The sequence below is a fragment of the Marmota flaviventris genome, chromosome 7, assembly GCF_047511675.1.
Source record: "Marmota flaviventris isolate mMarFla1 chromosome 7, mMarFla1.hap1, whole genome shotgun sequence".
NCBI classification, from domain to species: Eukaryota; Metazoa; Chordata; class Mammalia; order Rodentia; family Sciuridae; genus Marmota; species Marmota flaviventris.
In genome coordinates, this window is record NC_092504.1 from 69,315,457 (window position 1) to 69,337,574 (window position 22,118).

Here is a 22,118-nt window from a genome sequence, read left to right on the forward strand (position 1 = left end):
AACACAATCAAGGGATAAAAGAGTGAAGAAAGGTTTTTTCTTATTTGCAGCAAATAAGGTGAACATTGGACGGACATAATTTTTGGAATCTCTCTGAGCAAAGAAAGTATTATAGTTTGGATTTATAATTTGAATGGACTATTGGGAGGTAGTGAAAAATATAAGAAGTGGACCTAGTAGAATGTAGTGGTCCCACATGGTGTGCCCTTGAGAACTCTCTCTACATTAATAGTAATGTTAAGTATCTCAAGGGCACAGGGTGTGCCCTTGAGAACTGTCTCTTGTCCTTCTGTTTTTCCTTCCTTCCTCTCCTCCATCCTTTCTTTCTCTGTCTCTGTCTCTATCTCTCTCTCTCTCTTTCCTATTCGCCATGAACTGAGCTGCTTCCCTCTCCCCCAAGGTCCTCTGCCATGATGTTCTTCCTCACCTAAAACCCAAGGCAATGGAGCCTGCCATCATGACTAAAACCTCTGAAACAATGAGTCAAAATGAACTTTTCCTCCTCCAAGTTGTTTGTGTCAGATTATTTGGTCACAGCATTGAAAAACTGACTAACAGAAAGCAAGGGGCTTTTACTGGGGATAATCATACATGTTCATACGGGAAGCACTCATCATCTCATAGGGGGGAAGGTACCTTCATGACTATGCTCAGTTGGAAGCCACATTTCTTCATACATCACATATTTAGAAAAAGGGGCAATGGGAACACCTCTGGGTAGAGAATTTAGTATTATAACAAGTTTAGTGCAGGTTACCTAAGAAAGACAGTTTGGGATGACTCCAGTGATTTTGGCTGGTTCATTCTAAGTGTCCCTGAAAAGCCTTCTATGAAACCAATGAACAAGCAAAAAACAACATGGAAGGCACATTAACTGTTATTTAAAGCATAGGTCATCATCCCAAATATAACCTGCCTAGTGGTTAGTGGGACATCTAGAATAACACATGGATAATAAAATAATGCAATGTTGAACATCTGGAAGGTTCACAAATGTAGAAAGGGGGAACAAAAAGGAATCTCAATCCTAGCATGCACAGGCAACCATTATGAAAATTATTATGTATTTCAATTAAGTATCCTATTTTCTTTTTACCTATATGAAAATTGAGATGTCATATAAAATTTTTATATTTACTTTTGTGTAATAAAAACTCATATTAATAAGCTTCAAAATTCTATGTCAGTGGCTATATCATAAGGAATATTATCAATATTCCTATAAGCTGTTATCATATATATCTTGGAATACTACTTCCAAGTGGTAGAAATTCTTTGCAAATTTGTTCAAAATCTTTTTAAATTATTACTTTGTAACTACTAAAGGATTTTTTCATATATTTATTGGATATTTGAGCTTCTCTTTTGAATAATGCATTTTCTTTTACTGTTTTCTGTACCTTTTAATTTTAGAATAAAAGCCTATTTTCTATTAAGTTCAATAGTTTTTTATGTTAAGTATCCATTTTATTTCAGAGAACCTATTTTATTTCTAGAAACAAAAAAAATGCATGTCAAACACAAACATACAGAAAATTTCAGTGAAATGTACAAATGCTTTTTATTAAATATAAACAAGTAAAATGAAATGATTTTAGTTTACTTAAAATCACAAATTCTTGAAGCATTAACAATAGCACTAAAGCATTTCTACCAACATTAGTTATCATCTAAAAGGTAATATAATATATCCTTTAAAAATGTTTGTAAGACACCATCATGTAAAGTGATTTAAATGATGGTGATTTATATACTGCATAGATTAAAACTGCATAGATATTTATGGTAAAGCAAAACTGAAGAATGGAGAATGTGTGCTGGCTTATATAACATGCTATAATCCATACCCACCTATTTTATCTGTGGATACTATATGGATTGAAGATGACTAAAACTCCAATTATGGAGCTCAATGCTGTTTTTTTAAAATTTCAACTCTTGAAATATTTTTAATTCTAAGATAGCTAAATAGAACATTGAGTCCCATAAAGAGCCAACTTGACCTACATGGTTCAAAGTTCTGAGTTTACTCATTTATCAAATCATATATTTGATAAGTTGTTTTTGGAGCCCTTTTTAAATCCAAGGCTCAGTATTAGGCTTTGGAACATAGGTATTATGCAACAGATGCCAACTTCAGTTAGAAATCACCTATTTTTAGTACAGATCATCTGGCTTATATCTGTCCAGTAGTTCCACTTTATTCCTGGTGGGCATATTATGTTAGGTACAGTAAGAGATTAACAACAAAAACAGAAAATTTATAACCATATATTGTAGTAACAGTTGTTTAAAATGTATAAATTGTTCTCTTCTGGAATTTTCCTTTTAATATTTTAAGACCTCATTTAAATACCTCAGAAAACCTCAGAAAGTGAAAGTATGGGTATGGGGGGACTACTGTATAAATCTATATAATAGTTTTGATTACATTGTTAGTTATGAATCTGTATTTCCACCAAGACTTGTAGAAAAATCTCTTTTTCTTGTAATACACTGAGGAATCAAGATTTATATCCATGGGTGAAATTCACAGATGGGATTTTATATCTGTGATTGGCAGTCTAAATGAGATTCAGGGTCAGACACACAACACCGTTGGCAGAGATAAAGAATCAAATGAAAAGTCAGGGAATAATGGCCAGTTGTGCTTATCATTCTCTTTTCCTCTGCTTTCAGGCAGAAATGCCAGCTCTAGAGGCTGTCACTCATTCTCATTACTAGAGCTGTTTCTGCCTGGGCTGGGAGTGACACAGCAGGATATTGCTGTCTGAATTGCTAAGCATCCTCCAGGCAAAGACAATAATTAAAATATTCTGATTTCAAAATGGTAATTGTTCTTGCTCAGAACTGTGGTGTAAGTGAATGAGAATACAGAATAGATTCTTAGTTCTTACTGTGCCATGCCAAATGAAGCATCTTTTTATGTCGCCATTTAGTTATTTCTGCCACTTACATGTCAGACAGCCATGCATATGCATATTAATATGTAGTCTATTTACATACATGGAAGTATATAATTCTAATGTGTATGTTATGTGTATATGTATCAAAGAATGATTTTTTAAAAAAATTTCTTGTTATTATTGACTGATTATTTCCAAACATTTATTAGGTATAATAGCTCTGAGGTAATTTTTAATGTAATGTGTCTCTTTTGCATGGAAAAATGGGAGAAAAACAAAAAAAGATGCAATTAATATTTATAGAATAGAATTTCTATTTTAGACTTACATGGTGCTAGTATTTATACATACTTTATTCAGTTCAATTCTCACAAAAACTGACTATGTAGGGATTATTACTTCTAAAGTATTTTTAAGACATTGAGTTTTCAGAAGTTATGTAATTCCCCAGAGGTCAAACATTTAGTACAAGATATAACTGCAGATGCTGGATTTGCTGATTCCTGTCTATGATTTTTCAGATTCAAGTTGCTTAAAATGATGATTGAGATATAAGAAGATCATTGTTTCCCTAATAGTGAGATTTTCTCTCTGATGTGAGAAGGCTAGTCTTGTTTACTTAAGAGATTTGTCAACATTAGGAAACCTATTTACTGTGGTTCCTTTGGAATCTTTCCCTGCTCCCATCTATTTGTATTAAAATGTAAAATATCAACTCTAGTGCACAACTAGTTGGCTGCAATTCCGTAACTTTATACCTCTTTTACAATTTATATTAGTGCTAAAATAACAGTACTTCTCAACCCAGGGAAACAAGTGGACATATCCCTACAGAATTCAGGTCACATACTCTTGCTATATACATTTTGCTTTCAGAGTTATTCCGGAATTAGGTTAGTTGTGAAAGGGTAGGGAACAGGGGTATCTACTGTCAATTTGTGCCCCCAAGCCCCTCCCTCCATGGTATTCAAATCCACTTACAAACAAACACTATCTTAACCAAACAAAATACTTGAATATGAATTAATCCAACCCAAGGCTGCAAGTTTAAAACTCTTAGTGAAAATTAAATGTCAATAGCTATTTGAGCATCTGAGAAATCAATATGATATTAACATTATCAGAATTTAGCTAGTTACTGTTCCATTTCTTTAATCATTCTATTTGTGGTACCACACTATTTTCAGAGAGTGAAGCAGTGCCATCACTGATATTTGTTTTCAGCAACAATCCTTTCATATAAAACAAGGTTATAAGGACAATCATGCCTCAAGACCACTTTCAAGATCAGATGTGATTGTCCCTGTTTTATAAAGGAGAAGTCTAGGTTACCATTCAATACACAATAAGAGATTTCTAAGAAATTAAATTCCAAGCTTTGGTAGTCTAGCACTTCAAATTTGATATTAGATATTTTGGGGGTTTTAAATACATGGATTACTTGGGGAAAAATAAGAGAAACCAAGGACATGTACAGGGAGGCACTGCTAGGAAGTTCCAAAAACTCACTCTCAAGTGCGAGTGCCATCAGAGTGTTGAGTTGGCCTTCGTGGCTGGCCAGCCATGTGTCTTCTTTCTCTTCTTTGTTTCTTTGCCCTCCTGAATGTGTGACCTGGGGGAATGAGGTTTTCATATAGAAGGGAGGCATGCAGAGCCTGGCACCGGTGGTGTATGCCTATAATCCCAAGTGATTGGGAGGCTGAGGCAGGAGGATTGCGAATCCAAAGCCAGCCTTAGCAAAGCAAGGCACTAAGCAACTCAGTGAGACCCTGTCTCTAAATAAAATACAAAATAGCGTTGGGGATGTGGCTCAGGGGTTGAGTGCCCCTTAGCTCAAACCTGGTACTCCCCTCACCCCATCTCACCCCTGCAAAAAAAGAAGGGAGGTGTGGGGGAGGAGCTCTGGGTCTCTGAGTCTCTCATACGCAACCATGACGTCCTAATGGCCTGGCCATGTGTTCAATGAATTCTGCAATGTGCAGCCCCTGATGCAAACGAAAATCCAAGCTCTGGGGACCACTGTTCCATCTTCTCCCTCTTTCATTATGTCTCTACAGTTCCTCCCTATTCAGCAGCTGTGTGAATAGATTGGATTATGAGTTAATTCAGGCCTATGGGTTGTTGCTAGGACAAAAAAACCCAGGCTTTGTTTAGGAAATGACATTTGTTCTCTAGCTTTCTTCTGGAAACATTAGAGCCTTTCCTTTTTAAGCCGTTTTCTTCCCTCGTTTGGAAACTATGGTAAATATTTTCAAGTCACTGGGTAGGACCTAGTGCTGACTGCATTAGGCACAGTCTGTGTTTCAGGGACTCCCTAGGAGGCTAATGGTGAGGAATCTTTGGATGAATATTTAACTGAATGTGCTCATGTGTTTTTTACAGGAGGTGATCGGGATCGGATGACAGCAAATCATGAGAGCTACCTCCTCATGGCGAGCACCCAGAATGATATGGAAGACTGGGTGAAGTCCATCCGCCGAGTCATATGGGGACCTTTTGGAGGAGGTGAGCATATTTTAAAGTCATAGAAAATCAGAAAGTTAGACCCAACTCATTCTTTCCTTTCCTCTGGCTAATGTTACAATCAGCTCCTAAATTCAATTGGGTGAATGTTAAAATAAGTAGTAAATTATTTAACCTGATTGTCAGACACATATATATTAACTCTTACAGTTTTAATTCAGGTCACATATCATTCATAACCAACTTCTTCCCTGAATACGTTGAATTTTAAAAATGAATGAAAAAGTTTTTTCTTTTCTTGGTTTTGAATTTTTCCATTTTACTAATGGTAAACAGTAATGGGAAACATATGATAAATGTACATTAGTTAAGAACATCTAGATATCAAGCAAAATTTGACTGATATCTTTGGAAAAAATCCCAATTCCCAGATGCTCAATAACATCAAAACAGAATGCCAAATCTTTTGATGAAAATCTGATGAGTGTTGGAGTTTCAAAAAAAAATTCTTTGAATTAGATAGATATGTGTAGATTTATGGTAAGTTTTTTTAAAAAAATCTTAATACACTGTAGAGACTGCATAATATAAAGAATAAGCTAAAAGTTACTATGAATAGAACAAAATGGAGGAAGAAAAAAGATATGATTTTGATCTAGTGAGAAATATAAACTAGAATGATATAAACCAAAATTATTGAAATAAAAATTTCAATAAATAGAACCAAAAAATGATACAAAAATATCTACAATAACATGTATTTTCAAGAATGTAAAGCCTAATTCTTTTGTTAATAGTGTTAAAAATAGTTTTAAATGAAATTCACATTTAAGAAAGCAATTATAATTCTCATATTTACTTTATAGTCTCTTGTGTACTGTTAGCACCTGAAATCACAAAGTGAATTTTCCCCTAAACATATAACTGATGCTTCTTAAGCTGAGTCAGCATTTTATTTTAGAATAATTTTTAAACCTCAGTTGAAGAAGTTGAAATAGCAAGTAGTGGGCTATGGGTGTAGCTCAGTGGTAGAGTGCATTCTTAGTGTATGCTAGGTCATGGATTTGATTCCAGCTCCACCAAGAAAGCAAACAAAACAGGGAGACTAAAACAGAAAGATTCATTGAAGACATTAATTGAAGACTAGATTAATGATACGATTCCTAAATTTGTCTACTTTTTAGTAGTGTCTTCTGTTAGGAAAGTGGAAGTTTCCTAAGCAGAGTGATCATTCATTCCAGCTTGCCTGGTAACCGTCTGGTTTACAGATTTCAGACCAGGCTAATTATGCACAGTGTTAGCTTTCACTGGCTTAGTGTCCTAACTTGTATGACGATTTATGTAGCCACCCCATTCATAACCTAAAATGGCAAGTGACCATGTCAAACACTGGAAAAGACTCACAGGCTGAGCCCCCAGCCCAATGTCGTAGCAAAGGATTCCTCATGGCATAAGTAAGAGACATGAACACAACTGGTATAAATTTGCTAGCACCTCCAGGGTTAGAAATTTGTGGGGGCCATGAGGATGTATCTTTTTAAGTTCCTATTATTTTTAAAGAACCTCTTGTCCCCTCTGTCATCAGATTTCTGGGGCTCTTAAGTTCAGGAGGAACCTTAATATCTGCTGAAGGAACATTTTTATTGAGGAATTATTCCTATCAAGTATATTATTTTCAAGAAAAATGAATGAGATCCTGTTAGCTTCTCCAAAATCAGTGGCCATAGGTGGTACCATCAGCCCAGAATTCTCAGAAATAATCCCAGTAAGACTGAGGTGAGAGCTATCTATGAATCTTTAATTCTTTGTACCTGGAAGTGATATTCTAGTAGTCAGTGAACTTATATATTTTATCCTATGGAATAATGTACTTCAGGGGTTTATTTTTAAGAGATGTATTTTAGCACAGAGCACTCATAATAGAAACAATACTCCAAAGAATAAATCTTCCCTGGCTATCTTTGTTTAATTGAAGAGTGTTAGAAGATTGCAAGGCAAGCTTTTAAGGTACTCATTTAATTTGCAAGAAATCTTTTGTGATTCCTCTGAGTATAGGATTTTTAAAAAATTAATACATGATTCAACACCAACAGAATTTCAACTCTGATATATTGCAAACTATCACCCATTGTCTTAGTTTTAAATGTTCATATTAATATTAATTAGTTCTGTGCTCATTGATTAAAATTTAAAGATATAAGTTTGAGTTTTAAACAAAAAATTTATGTGACTAAAAATTTTTATGTTATATGAGATTCTACTTAATGTTTCATGAAACATGTTAGAATATTTTGAAACCAGTGTTTTTATTTCTTTTCTTCTGTCCCACATTTTGTGGGTCACACTGTGAGTAACACAACCAGAAAGAAAACCCATGTCTTCCCCTGCTTTAAAGCACACTAGTGTGATCTATTTTGTGTGTGTGTGTATTTTTGTGGGTAGCAAAAACCCCACAATTGCAGGTCCCTGGCTTAGGGGTAGTATATTCTTCAGTATATGAAAAATGAAAGTTTTTAAAAGTAGGGTCATTAATAAGTAAGAGACATGAACACATATTTAAGTCTTTCAAATATGCATGAATTGACAACATCAAGAAAATAGAAAAAAATAAAAGGGAGAAAGCATCCACATGTTCGTGCATGGAAGAATGGATAAACAAAATGTGTTACAGACATGTTCCGCAAAGTAGATACTGAAGTCAATGATGGGCCACATATATGATGGCGGTCCTATAAGAGGATATCAACTTAGTGACATCACAGCCATCTTAGTTTAAGTCCACTCTATGATGGTTGCCTGACAAAATTGCCTAGCAACACATTTCTCAGTACATATGTCCACTGTGAAGCAATACATGACTGCACATTCAGAGAATGGATTATTACTCATCATAAAAGAAGTGAATCACAAGTACATGCTACAACAAGAATGAGTCTTGAAAACATTATGCTAAGTTAAAGAAGTCAGTCACAAATGACCATTGATTATATGATTTCTTTCATGTGAAAGTATAGAACGGAAAATAGAGTCATGGTTGCTTAGGGATCAGATGGTAAGCTAGGTTGGAGGGGAGTGATAGCCAAAATATATTCGGTTTCTTGTTGAAAAGGTGAAAATGTTCTAGAATTGACTGTGGTGATGGTTGCACATATTCTGTGAAAATACTAAAAAATCTATTGAATCACATATTTTAAATGATTTTGTGGTATGTGAACCGTATCTCAACAAAACTATTAAAAGTATTTGAATTGCCTTACTTGCCTTTCAAAAGAGAACATATTTTGCTCCCTGTCTTAATTAGAGACTCAGACATTTTTGTCCTAAATAAAGATTTCTTGGCTTCCACTCTCCTTCCCGCCTCTAAACTATGGTGGTCATTGTTCTGATGGCATCCGTAAAGACATATGGAAGAAAAGGTGACACATCACCCTTGGGTACATTGTAAATGTTTCTGTTATAGCACTGGCATTTTACTGTGGCAGTTTCATAATTTGTGTCTTTGAAAAATTAAAATTTTTTATGAGGTGCTTAGGCTTTTCTTTGTCTAGTTTGCAGATACATGCAAAATATTCTCTGACATAACAGTAATGAACATCTGATTAAAATATAGGAAACATATGTTGAAGGGCACCAAGGTTGGTTTCATAGGTTGGCTATTGTGGACTGAGCTGCTATAAACACTGATATGGCTGTCTCACTGTAATATGCTGATTTTAAGTCCTTTGGGTATAAACCAAGGAGTGGGATAGCTGGATCAAATGGTGGTTCCATTCCAAGCTATCTGAGGAATCTCCATTTCTAGAGTGGTTGTACCAGTTTGCAGTCCCACCAGCAATGTATGAGTGTACCTTTTCCCTCACATCATTGTCAACTTTTATTGTTATTTGTATTCTTGATAATTGCCATTCTGACTGAAGTGAGATGAAATCTCAGTGTAATTTCCTGAGGACCTTGCCTAGCACTTCACTCTTGTAGAAATGTAAAACTGTGTAGTAAAAATCACAAAATACAGGATTTTATGATAGGCCTTATCTTTTTTAAAAAAATTTTTATATTACATCAGAATGCATTACAATTCATATTACACATAGAGAGCACATCTCTTCATATCTCTGGTTATATACAAAGTATATTCACACCATTCATGTCTTCATAGATGTACTTAGGGAAATGATGTCCATCTCATTCCACCATCTTTTTTACACCCCTTACCCTCTCCATTCCTCTCCCTCTTCTTTGCCATATCTAGAGTTCCTCTAATCTTCACATGCTTCCCCTCCCAACCTCAGTATGAATCAGCCTCCTTATATCAGAGAAAACATTCCGCATTTGTTTTTTGGGGGATTGGCTAACTTCACTTAGCATTATATTCTCCAACTCCATTCATTTACCTGCAAATGCCATGATTTTATTCTCTTTTAATGCTGAGTAATGTTCCATTACATATATATATATATATATATATATATATATATATATATATATGTAATGGAACATTACTCATTACTTTGGTGTGTGTGTATGTGTATATATATATATATCAAAGTTTCCCTATCCATTCATCTACTGATGGACATCTAGGTCGGTTCCACAGTTTAGCTATTGTGAATTGTGCTGCAATAAACATTGATGTGGCTGTTGTCCCTGTAGTATGAAGTTTCTCAGTTCTTTGGGTATAGACCGAGGAGTTGGATAACTGGGTCAAATGATGGTTCCATTCCAAGTTTTCCAAAGAATCTCCATACTGCTTTCCATATTGCCTGCACCATTTTGCAGTCCCACTAGCAGTGTATGAGTGTGCCTTTTCCCCCACATCCTTGCCAACACTTATTGTTGTTTGTATTCTTAATAGCTGCCTTTCTAACTAGAGTGAGATGAAATCCTACTTTTGATTTGCATTTCTCTAATAGCTAGAGATGTTGAACATTTCTTCATGTATTTGTTGATTGATTGTATATCATCTTCTGAGAGTATCTGTTCGTTCCTTGGCCCATTTATTAATTGGGTTATTTGTTATTTTGGTGCTTAGCTTTTTGAGTTCTGTATATACCCTAGAGATTAGTGCTGTATCTGATGTGCAAGTGGAAAAAAATTTGCTTCCAAGCTGTAGGCTCTCTATTCACCTCACTGATTATTTCTTTTGCTGAGAAGAAGATTTTTAGTTTGAATCCATCCCATTTATTAATTCTTGATTTTAATTCTTGCACTATAGGAGTCTCATTAAGGAAGTAGGGGCTTAATCTGATATGATGGAGATTGGAGCCTACTTTTTCTTCTATTAGATGCAGGGTCATTGTTTTAACCTAGGTCTTTGATCCACTTTGAATTGAATTTGGGGTATGGTAAGAGAAATTGTGCTTAATTTCATTTTGTTGCATATGTATTTCCAGTTTTCCCAGCACCCTTTGTTGAAGAGGCTATGTTTTCTCCAATATATGTTTTTGGCGCCATTGTCTGATATAAGATAACTGTAATTATGTGGGTTAGTCTCTGTGTCCTCTATTCTGTGCCATTGGTCTACCAGTCTATTTTGGTGCCAACCATGCTGTTTTTGTTACTATTGCTCTGTAATGTAATTTAAGGTCTGGTATAGTGATGCCACCTGCTTTACTCTTCTTGCTAAGGATTGCTTTAGCTATTTTAGGTCTCTTATTTTTTCATATGAATTTCATGGCTGCTTTTTCTATTTCTATGATGAATGTCTTTGGAATTTTGATTGGAATTGCATTACATCTGTAGAGTGCTTTTGGTAGTATGGTCATTTTGATAATATTAATTCTGATAGGTCTTTTTTTTTCTTCAAGTATAACAAATTTATAATAAACATTCAGATGTGGGAGGAGAATTAATGGAAATGTGGAAAGTAGACATTTCCTCTTAATTCCTTAGCCTAATAACTGAATCTAGATACCTCAACTTTGTGCTATCTGCTGAAAACCACTATAAACAGTTGTTTCCCTGTTAACAATGCTAAGAAGCCTGTGGGGTCTGCTCAAAAGTAAATCTAAATATTAGAATGTCGAAACATTTATTTAGCTTTGGAAACATTGATTAGTATTTGTTGTTGTTGTTATTATTGTTGTTGTTATTTGTTCATTTGTATACTGGGTTTCTTTCCAATTGTTTTTGAGGCAGTGTTCTTGGATGTGCTTAGCCCAAGATCAGAGGAGTGTGAAAATCCACTAATTGCTCATTAAAGCTTAATGTTTAGACTTACTTTAGCTACTCACAAAATTAGTTTTCTTTTGTATATTTCTGTCTCAGTATGTAAAGAATTGAGTTAAAGTTCTGGCTATAAAGTAAAATTATTCTTTTAATATTCTTTTAATAACTTCCATGATGCATAATCAGTGTATGTGGAGGCAGGGCTTAGTTCAGTGGCAGTGTGGACTTGCTCAGACACAGGCCTGCTGTGTGATCTTAGAAATCTGGTTTTACTTCTCTTGCCTTTAGTTTCCAATCAAATTTTAGTTTAGTAATTCCAATCAAAATTTTGTTTAGTAACATAAGAACACTGGAAAAAATTGTATTACCATTCCAGTTCCAAAATCTTGTGGTGAGAAGTGTTCTCTTCATACCAATACACAGGTGCCTGGGTTTTCCTCTGGGTTCAGATACTCTGGGTGAACACTGCATCTGCTTCAGTGGTACCAAGTTACACTTATTGGACCTGCTAAATGACAGTCTCACCCACCTGGGTTACGAGTAAGAGCAGTGATGTGATTAATGAGAGTTACTTGTTAGCACCCCTCAGTTTTGAGAAGCTCTGATTGAATGCCTGGGCAGGAGAAAAGAGGCCTTGGGGGTCATTTGGGGTTAAAGCACTAACATTCCAAATCTGCTTATGGAACAACCAGGTGGATGAATGATTAACCCAACAAGTCAATTATTCAGTGAGTAGGACTGAAAGGATTGGTGGATGTGGGGGTTGGGTAGAGAGGCTGTATGCAGGAACATGGGGGAAGGTTGAAATTTGAATTGATTTTCAAACCATAACCAGAGAAATTTATATTTGTGTATTAGTATACACACATACATAAGTTGACTTATTTTGTGGTTATACCTACAGACTCTTAGCTAGTGGGTTTAATTTTATTTTATAGACACTGATATACATAGACATGTATGTAATATGTGTGTTTTAAGGATATCCACCTTAAATTAGCACTCACACTTGCAAATTGATTTAACCGTACAATATCTGAGAAGATGTCAATCTTGTGCAGGAAAAAAAAAATAAATGTAGAACAGAGGGAGCGAAAGGTTTACCCCTAGGGAGAGTTTGGTGCTCTGTGATTTCTGGAAGGTTGAACCAGCCAGCTTTGGAGCTGCTGTACAAGACAGGAGCCCAGCCAAGAGGTCAATGCAAAGTCAAAAGAGGAGGAAAGGGGTGCGATTCAATTTGCATTGCAGTGTGGCAGCCTCCCTCCTCCCCTCATGTTGTGACTGCACCTGCTACATGTGACCAGCGGGCACTGAAGGCAGCAGCAGCCACATCTGTGACGAGGCAGCCGCAGCACTGCCAGTGCCCGCCCAGCTCTCATTGAGAAAAGGGGAGACAGAGCTGGAGGAGGGGGAGGAGAAGCTCCCTGCAAAGCCTCCGCCTCCCTGCACAGCCAGGAGCCTCCTGGAATGGGCACTGGACTGTTCTGACATGGTGATTCCCTGGGGAGCTGGAAGACAGAAGGGAAAAGGGAGCAGCCTGCAGAGAGCACCAGAGGATGAGGGGTGCTATAAAAGGAACAGGGGAGTTCTGTGCGAGGGATATTTCATGCACTGAAATGCTTTTTGGAGAAGGTACCATGATTTTCCTCCCTCTGTGCTCAGATGAAAGGAGCCAACGAGGACTGTCCTGAAGTATTCCTGAGGGGCCTTTTTTGTCATTGTTCCTCTTTCCCCTTGCACAGGGCTATTTGCTGACCTTTCCAGAGGAATCTCAGTCCAGCTGAGAAGACAGTTCTTAATAAAACAAAACAAAACACAACACTCCCTGCTGTTTGGATGGGGGTATACTTTGCTGCATTTCTTTGCCTGTGACATTTTGGAATGTCTGCAGATATTGAAAAAAAACTATCATTAAAACTCCCTGGATTAGGCAAAGGAAAAGGAAGGCTTTTTTGTTTGTTTTTTTGTTTTGTTTTCTGTTGTTGTTGTTTTTTGCCAAAAAGGAGTAAGGGCAAGTTGGTAACTTATTCTTAACCCAGGACCTGGATAATCAAAACCTTGGAGTTCTAGGAATCAGCACTTCAAACCTAACAAACAAACATGAGAAGGAGTGGCTGTGAGTTTCCATACAGAGGCAGGTTTTAAAGAAGCCTGAACGGGTCTCAGAACTTGGGGCCTGTATGATGCCTGAAGACCGAAATTCTGGGGTGCGCCCCTCAGGTGCCTTAGCATCGACTCCGTTCATCCCTAAAGCCACATACAGAAGAATCAAACGATGTTTTAGTTTTCGGAAAGGTAGGTAGATGATATGCTAATGTTCTTTTCATAAATAAACATATATTCTCTCATGCTTTAAATCCGTTTATGCTCAGATAAAATGGGATTTGTGAAAGCAAGAGCTTAGAACTGTATGCGAGTGATTTGGGTGTTTCCTATACTTATTTTTTCAAAGCTCATATTGATCTGTTTATTACTGTCTGTGAGTGGGCAGGGTAGGTGTGGCTTAAAGAACGGTGGTCCTATAAGGATCACGTTGAATGACAGGGGACTAAACAAGCTGGACTGACTGTCCTGAAAGGAGGGGCCAGAGCTCTCTTGGGCCCTTCTCAGACCCAAAACAAGCAGCCATTCTGACCTCTTGAGACAAGTCCCTTGTAAATCCCTGTTCTGTGCCCCACAACTTTAGATTTGGTTCTAGCTGCCTGTGTTTGCCTCATCTCCCCTGCTGAGATGATTTTGATAATCAAATTATCTGTGGTAACCCCTTTTCAGGGGGTTTCCAACTGTATCGATTAATATTGGCTAGAAATAAGAATCACCTTGCCTTTCCAAATGCCTCATAAGATGACGTTGGTAAAGTGCAAAGATATGAGCTGTCAAGAGCAGGGTGGGCCAGCGTAACAACTAATGATCAATCAAAGAAACTGAGACATTTCAAAATTGACTGAGTTTGAGAGAGTTAAAAGGTGCAGCAAAAGTACAAGGAAATGTTTTCAGGAAAGGTTTTTATATAAAAATATTTTAAAACTTTCTTTTGCCTTAAAATGAGCTGTTTAAATAGAAACCAAGTAATTAGAATCTTAATGTGAAGCTTAGTGAACCAATAATTTAGTCAGGAGCTGAGTTGAATGATGTTCTCCCTTTTTTCTTTGATCTACCACCTTTTAGTTAATCTTCCTTACCTAGGAGCCAACAAGAAGATAAGGCAGCAAAATAAGAAAAGTCAAATATATAAAATATAGTGGAAACTTTTATTAATGAGACCCTGATACCTTCTGAACATTTCTCTTTAAGTAGTTAAGATCTGGCTATGACCATGTCATATGTTAGCAGCAAGGAATTCAGGAATCACATTTCTCTGACATCCACACAGAAAATTAAATGAGATACAGAGTTTTTATTTTATATTTTATCAAGTTTTAGGAATTTCATGGATACTATCAGACTGTGTCATTGATAGAGAATTTGACAATGACAGAGATTGAAAAGACTCAAGGACTAATTGCTTGAAGGACATTTCTCTTTTCATTTCTTTCCCATATATCTTAGCAGTAGCGTGAGAAGTTTGGGAATTCTGAATTAACTTTGAAGGACAAAGTAAGGCATTTTTTACCCTTTTCACCTTCCCTCCTTCAGTGTACAGCAGGTCTGTAGGAATCCCTGGTCCCTTCTCCTCTTCCTATTTTCCTTAAATACCAGTGCCTGCATCCCCATGGACTGGCACAGGTCAACAGGCACAGGAAAGAGCTGTCATCTATCATCTCCCGGGGACTATTTTTAAAGTTTTTCCTTTCTCGGTAGTCTTAGTAGTTTGGGGAATGTTCGGCATTCAAGTCAGGGATTAAGAGGTGCTTCCTTTACCAATCTGTACTCTGCTTTCTGTCAGAACCAGAAAAAAAGAGGCGATGCAGGGAGCCTTCAGCCTCTGTCTGGTGCCTTGGCTGCAGCTGTGACTGCTGTTCTGCAGTGGGGCTTGGGGAGGAAGGTGCCCATCTGCTGCTCTCCCTGTATGGCTGCCATGCGGTTTCTGTGCTGCACTCATACGTCATGGTGGCAGAGCATGAAACGCAGGCGGTTTACATTTCATCTTCATTGAAGGTTTGATGCTAAAAAGAATGAACTTCCCTCTTGTTCCTGGGTTCCCACACCATGTCATCCTTAAGAAGAGTGTGTCTTTTGTGTTTTATTAAAACCTCTGGGTGCTCAAATGTTCAGAGAAGTCCACCTGGGTTTCTGCACTCCTCTTGCATCTGCTTAAGTCGTTTCTCGAGCAAAGCAGGAAAGAGAGTGTGTGAAGCTAGGAAAAGTGCCCAGAGGGGAAAAATTTTGATGTAGCTGTTAGCTGTTTTTCCTGATATGTATGTGTGTGTGTGTGTGTGTGTGTGTGTGTGTGTGTGTGTATATATATAATTTTTTTTCAGTCAAGGATAAGCTCATAGAAGAGGCGATTCCATATTTCTACTAGCTTTAGAAATGCCCTCAGAATGGTGGGTGGAGTTGGGTAAAGTTTCCAGAGCCCTCCCTGGTCACAGCAGAGCTGTCATGCTGTGCAAGCTGAAATTCACTTCTCAGAGTGCCTTTCTCCCCAGACCTTTGCTGTCCTTTATTGCCCTTTTCATCTCTCTTTCTTTGTTCTGATACTAATTAAGGTCACTAAAAATGCTTTCCCAGTGGTTTTCAAACCCTAGTAGCCAAGAAACATCTATTAGGCAGGAAACTGGGGATTATGGTACTTTGAATTTATGTTCTGGGGAGAGAAAAATTGTGATGTGTTTTTTACCCCATTGGACATGAAACTCTAAATTTTTATTACCTCTTTAAGACTGATATCAGGAGAAAACTCTATGCTCTGGTTACCTGGGAACATATATAACACTGTGAGTCTTGGATACTTAGGTTCAACCATAATAGGCTAGAATGATTGATTGTTATGATCCTGGAAAAACTAGAGTAAATTTCTAAACTGACTTTATCTTATTGTTTTCCCATGAGTTGCCCCTTTCTTGGAGATAAGTCATCAATTACCCAGGGGCTTTTCATTCACTATGGTCACCAAACGCTCACGCATCACTCCTTTATCCTACCTTACATTCTGTGAGCCCCATTTCTATTTCCTTTGCCTTAGTTCTCTCTGCCTTGATTGTTTCATGCATGCAACTTTAATCTGAGCCGTGACTATTCAAGATAGCATTCATCCTCACATCTAATCTACCACCAGTATTCTTGGCAAATTATTTCAATGCACAGTCCATTTTATAAAGTTGTTCAATTTGTAGTCCTAAAACATGTTGTCAAAAGCAACAATCCACAGCTCAAAAAGTTTTTATGAACCCCAAATGCCCAAAAGAAGAAATTCTATTTTGCCTAACAATTAATACCTGCTAACCCAATTCCAACTATTACCTGGAGTATGAATCCACTATTTCCCCAGACTGACCTACTTTTTTTCCCTACACACGTCTTGCACCACCTCTTTATCTGTTGGCTGTCCCCTCTGCTTTCTCCTCCTTTGTGCATCCAAATTTTACCCTTTGTTCAACATTTGCTTTCACTTCTTCCTCAAGACATTTCTGTTTATCAATAATGTTCCTTACTCTCCAGCCATTATGTGTCATATAGGCTGCCTTTTTGCCATTGTATCCTTTTAGCCACCTCGTATGGCTATACACACACACACACACACACACACACACACACACACACACACTTGTTTCTTTCCTCCCAAAGTGAAGTATAACAATAGATCTATTCCATCAGGCATTCAAGATTGATAGCAAACACCTGATGTACAGTATTACTATCTATCTTTTCCTGCTAAGCCATAGGTACTAATGATTAAAATAGAAGCTTCATAGTGGTGGTCAATAAGGCCAACATTCTCTTTAATATTTATTGTAGGTTGTTTGTGCTATAATTGTATTTATGGAAATTGATTTGTCCAACAAAATGTTACTGTCCAAATTCATATAATTTTAAACCATGTTGTTAACGATTAGCTCATTTGTATATCAAAGTTTTGTTGAACTTCTACCAAATGATGCTGGGGCTAAGAAGATAAACAAAACAGGTTGCCACAAATCTATGAATTTACAGACTTGTTGAGGATAAAGAAACATAAGCAAGTAATTAGTAAGCTTGGGAAAAACACTATACCAAATTTTGTATGACATGCTAGGTGTCCATGAACAAAAGACTGACCATAGGCTTATCTGGAAAGGTAGTGATTCACCTGAAGAACATGAAATTGGATTTTCTCCTATATGATCATGAAAGCATGCTCAGCATGCCTATGAGAACATGTCTGAATTGAACCAAGACATCAGAGTGAAACAAAGAAGACATTAGAATCATATGTACCTAGATTTCATAATCCAGATCTGCTTCTTTGGAGATGTGCGGCAGGTCACCTAGCAGCCTTGAATTTCTGGTTGTAGAAGAGAGGCCCTTGGCTTGGTAGGTTAAATGATGTCTCTAATTGCTCCACTAGCCTCAAACCTAGGCCACTAGGTCACTATGTTCATCTTATAACACTTTTCTTCATTTTTACAGGTCTTTCCTTTTTTCCTTTTTTTCCCCCATTCTGCTTATGAAAAGAGTCAAAGTTCTACCAACCATTTCCCTAGTTATAGACTCTTTCCTCCTTGAATTAAATCTTTTCTACTTACAGAAGTTTTTTTGGCCACATAGAAAACTGTTAACAGACTAAAGTGAGGTTTAACTGGTTTTATTTTTTATTTTCTATACTAAAAAGGATGTCTTATTTTGACTTGTGCATTTTCCAAGGGAGAATGTTCTTTGAAAATTCTTACAGTCCTGGTGAAACCAATATTTATCCTGCTGGCAGAGCTGTGGTCAGTAGAAGGAAAAGCAAAGTGAATTCCCACTATGGCCAACGTGTGATCTGTAGACAAGAAGGGACAGAAAAATTCATAATTATCAATAGCAGGGAATTTGAGCAATAACCAAGAAGTTTTTAATTTTTGGCTTTTCCTCAGTAAACCCAAGACTCTTTTAGTTTTTGTTTTTTACAGAAATTAACATTGGAACCAAAGAACTATTAAAGAGTTTAATTTTATAATAGAATTATTCACTTATTTTCTAAAGTTGGGTAAATGAAAGTGTTTTGTTTTTGTGCATTCATTGTTCCACAAATATCTGCAGAGCACTTGTGCCTTATCCATATTTATATTAATTCCAGGGATATGAACCAGAGGCCTTCCCTATGGTAAATAGAGTATAGGATGATTATCCATAACATGAGAATACAAAATCTAATTCTACACCATGTAAACTTTGTTTCATGTACAGAATTACTGAAAAGATTGCATAACATTATTCTCAGGCTATGACTATAAAATGTAAATGGAATATGGGTGAATTTGGTGCTTAGACTTGGGTACCATTGACAAGATATCACATTATATATATATATGCAAATCCTCTAAAATCTTCCAAAATCTGAAATCTAAAACACTTCTGGTTCCAAACATTTCAAATAAGGGATCCTCCACCTGTATAAGTCCTGGAGTCCTTTAGACCTTGGAGCAACACCAGTTCAGGCCTGTGTCTGTGGTACTTTGGGAAATTTACCGAAACTTCTCTGAAGTTCATAGGATAGACTTAGAGAATATAGTTGTTTTTCAATAATTTTTATAATAATCGTGATAAATATATAAATAATAATTATTTTATTAAGATAATTGTAGAAGAATAATCCTCATTTTTTTATACCAGGGATTGGATTCATGGGCATTTAAATATTGAGCCACATTCCCAGCCCCATTTTGTATTTGCACCTCACTTTTGCTGAGGCTGGCTTTGAATTTGCAATCCTCCTACCTCAGCATCCTAAGCTACTAGGATTACAGGCATGTGCCAATATGCCCAGCAAGTAATCCTCTTTTGAAGATCGAAGGACTAGTCCAGTACAGATGGGCATCTAAATAAATAATTACAAAACAGTGTGTTAAGAAATCAAAGAATAAATATGTGAAGCTGAGCTGGGGATGGAGGGATTGTCAGTAAGGACTTGACACCAGGAGATGTTGTAAGTTGGAGCTAGCAGGATGAGGTTTCCTAGTCTGATTCATGAAGGCAGGAGCTACCTACACCAACAGGACATTAAGACATAATCTGCTCTATTTAGAAAACAACAAATAGTTCAGTATAATTTGAGAACCTGTTGTTTGTGAGGATACAGCAAAAATGAGAGTGGATATGGCACACTACTTGGCATACAACAGGTGCTACCTAAACATTTCTTGATTTAATGGCCAAAATCAGATTATGGTAACTTTATTTCATGAAAAAGAGTTTGGTTGCAAAGATAGGCCAGTGTGGCAGCATTTTTCTGGGTTGAGATATCTCTTCTTCAAAAACTCATATAAAAAATATTATCTAATCACTTAGGCAGCAGCCAGGAGTTCGTAGGTAACTGTTACGATTTAGATCTGGAGTCCCCAAAACTCACATGTGAGGCAATGCAAGAAGGTTTAGAAGGGATATGATTGGGTTATTGCCTTAACCAAATCAGTGAATTGATCCCTGATGGGAGGCAGGTGAGGTGTGGCTGGAGGAAGTGGTCCACTGGGGGCATGGCTCTTGGGTATATATTTTGTATCTAGAGAGTGGAGAGAGAGTCTCTCTCTCTCTCTCTGTCTCTCTCTGTCTCTCTCTCTCTCTCTTTCTCTCTGATTTCTGATCACCCAGTGAGCTGCTTCCCTCTGCCACACTCTTCTGCCATGATGTTCTGTCTCACCTCGGACCCTGAAGAATGAAACCGAGAACTCTGAAACCATAAGTCCTCAAATGAAGTTTTCCACCCCTAAAATTGTTCTGATCAGATCTTTTGGTCACAGTGGTGAAAAGCTGACTAACACAGTATGGTTATATAAATGGCATGAAAGGAAGAAGAATCTAGGTTGACTCTCAGATGGCAATGCAATGATGTGTGTGGACAGTTGGTACCAATAACCAACATTAAGACTTCAGGAATTAGAAAAGATTTTAAAGAAAAAATGACTTGGCTTGTTTTAAAACATTGATGTATTAGAATGTTTTGATTATGTCCTTTTTGAAATGTTTAATGTACATTTAGAAATCTAATGTTAGAAATTATAACAATAGCCCAAATTAAGATACAAATCTGGGAACAATTTATATGCTGTGAGATTCAATGAGTTCAGGAGAGAAATTGTACAAGGTGAAGTGAAAATAAGGCTGGGGAGAGAATTTAGGTGATCCTTAAACTAGGAAAAGGTGTTAGGTCTCATCATTAAGCAAGAGACTGGGATCTTCTAAGAAGCAAGAACTATGTAAATAGGAAGTGTCAGAAATAAGAGTGAGATTGAGAGTTTTAGGGGAAGTGAGGCATAAAGTAATAAAAAACACAAACATGGTTGTCAGTGATATGGCCATTAGGAAGTTGTTGGTGATGGTCAAAAAATGCCACTTAGTGGAATGACAGAATCAGTCAAATAATAATAGATTACAAATGGATAGAAAATGGTGACACGGAGCCAGAGTTATGCTTAACTAGGAATCAAGGAGCAAAGAGTATTGTTATGTACCTACAGGGCATGGAGTGTCCAAGAACATTTGGCTTTGTATTTCTTTATTTATTTTTAGAAAGGATGGAATTTGGATATATTAATCTGATCACACTCTCTAACCTGACAGGCTGCCCCAAGCTATTGGGTGCATGAATCATATGTTAAGAAGAAGTCTCACAGATCCTGAAGGTGTTAGGAATTTGTCTCACACACTCCAGATGAACGAGCTTCCCACATGTATAATAAATTCACCTGTGTGATTTACTTTTTCAGTCCAGCAAAAAGTCACTTCCTGGCTGATGTTTTATGGCACCATGTGCTTCCAGGGGAAGTATGCATGCCATAACTTTGTCACCCAGAAATTCCAGGGACAGTACTATCAGGGAGTGTGAAACCTCACCAGGAAGATAGATGGGCATAATTTGATTGTTTGCATGACCAACACCACAGGGAATAATTTTGTTAATAATCTACTAATCAATGTGTCCTTTCCCCATGTTGCTAGATAGGGATAGCATAGGACCTTTGGGCTCTTCTGTTCATTTTAAAATTTGAAATTTCACTGCTCCTTCAAATAAAATTTTAAATGAAGTGTTTTTAAAATCATTTTTCTCCATTAATAACTTTCCTCACAAAGGATATTCTTATGGAGGAGGTTGACCCATACCTACCACTGCCAGCCAGACACTCTGGGCACATTCTATTTGCAAGGCCTCAGAATTGGGAGTACACACCTCTTAAAAGTCCTTACTAATTTTTTGCAAGACCAATCCTACAGAAGAAAGCTATAATTTTCCATGGGAATTTCTAAACATATGTGCAAAATCTCTACATGTTTTACCTTTCTTATATAATATTGCTAAACAGGCATCAGCTTTACATAAGTAAATTGTTCCCTTGGGCAGCATGCTCACAGAAGTGCCACAGATTTTTCCTTCTCCATTTTTTTCTTCTGATCTTTCCCACAATTCACATTTTCTCAGCATAGTGAGGGGAGGGGCTGAGATCAGAAAGTTAGAAAGTGGCAGGTTTC

At 36.9% G+C, this 22,118-nt stretch overlaps 1 protein-coding gene across 6 annotated transcripts in view; it reads left to right on the forward strand.

Moving 5' to 3' along the window:
- The window catches only part of Arhgap24 (Rho GTPase activating protein 24), a 482,648-nt gene that overhangs the window by 406,487 nt on the left and 54,043 nt on the right, over positions 1-22,118 (forward strand). For all 6 annotated transcript variants that reach the window (XM_071614402.1, XM_027939807.2, XM_027939806.2 and 3 more), the window contains one exon: positions 5,289-5,411. In XM_071614402.1, coding sequence (XP_071470503.1) covers positions 5,289-5,411 — 123 coding nt within the window. The remainder of the gene's footprint in view (positions 1-5,288; positions 5,412-22,118) is intronic.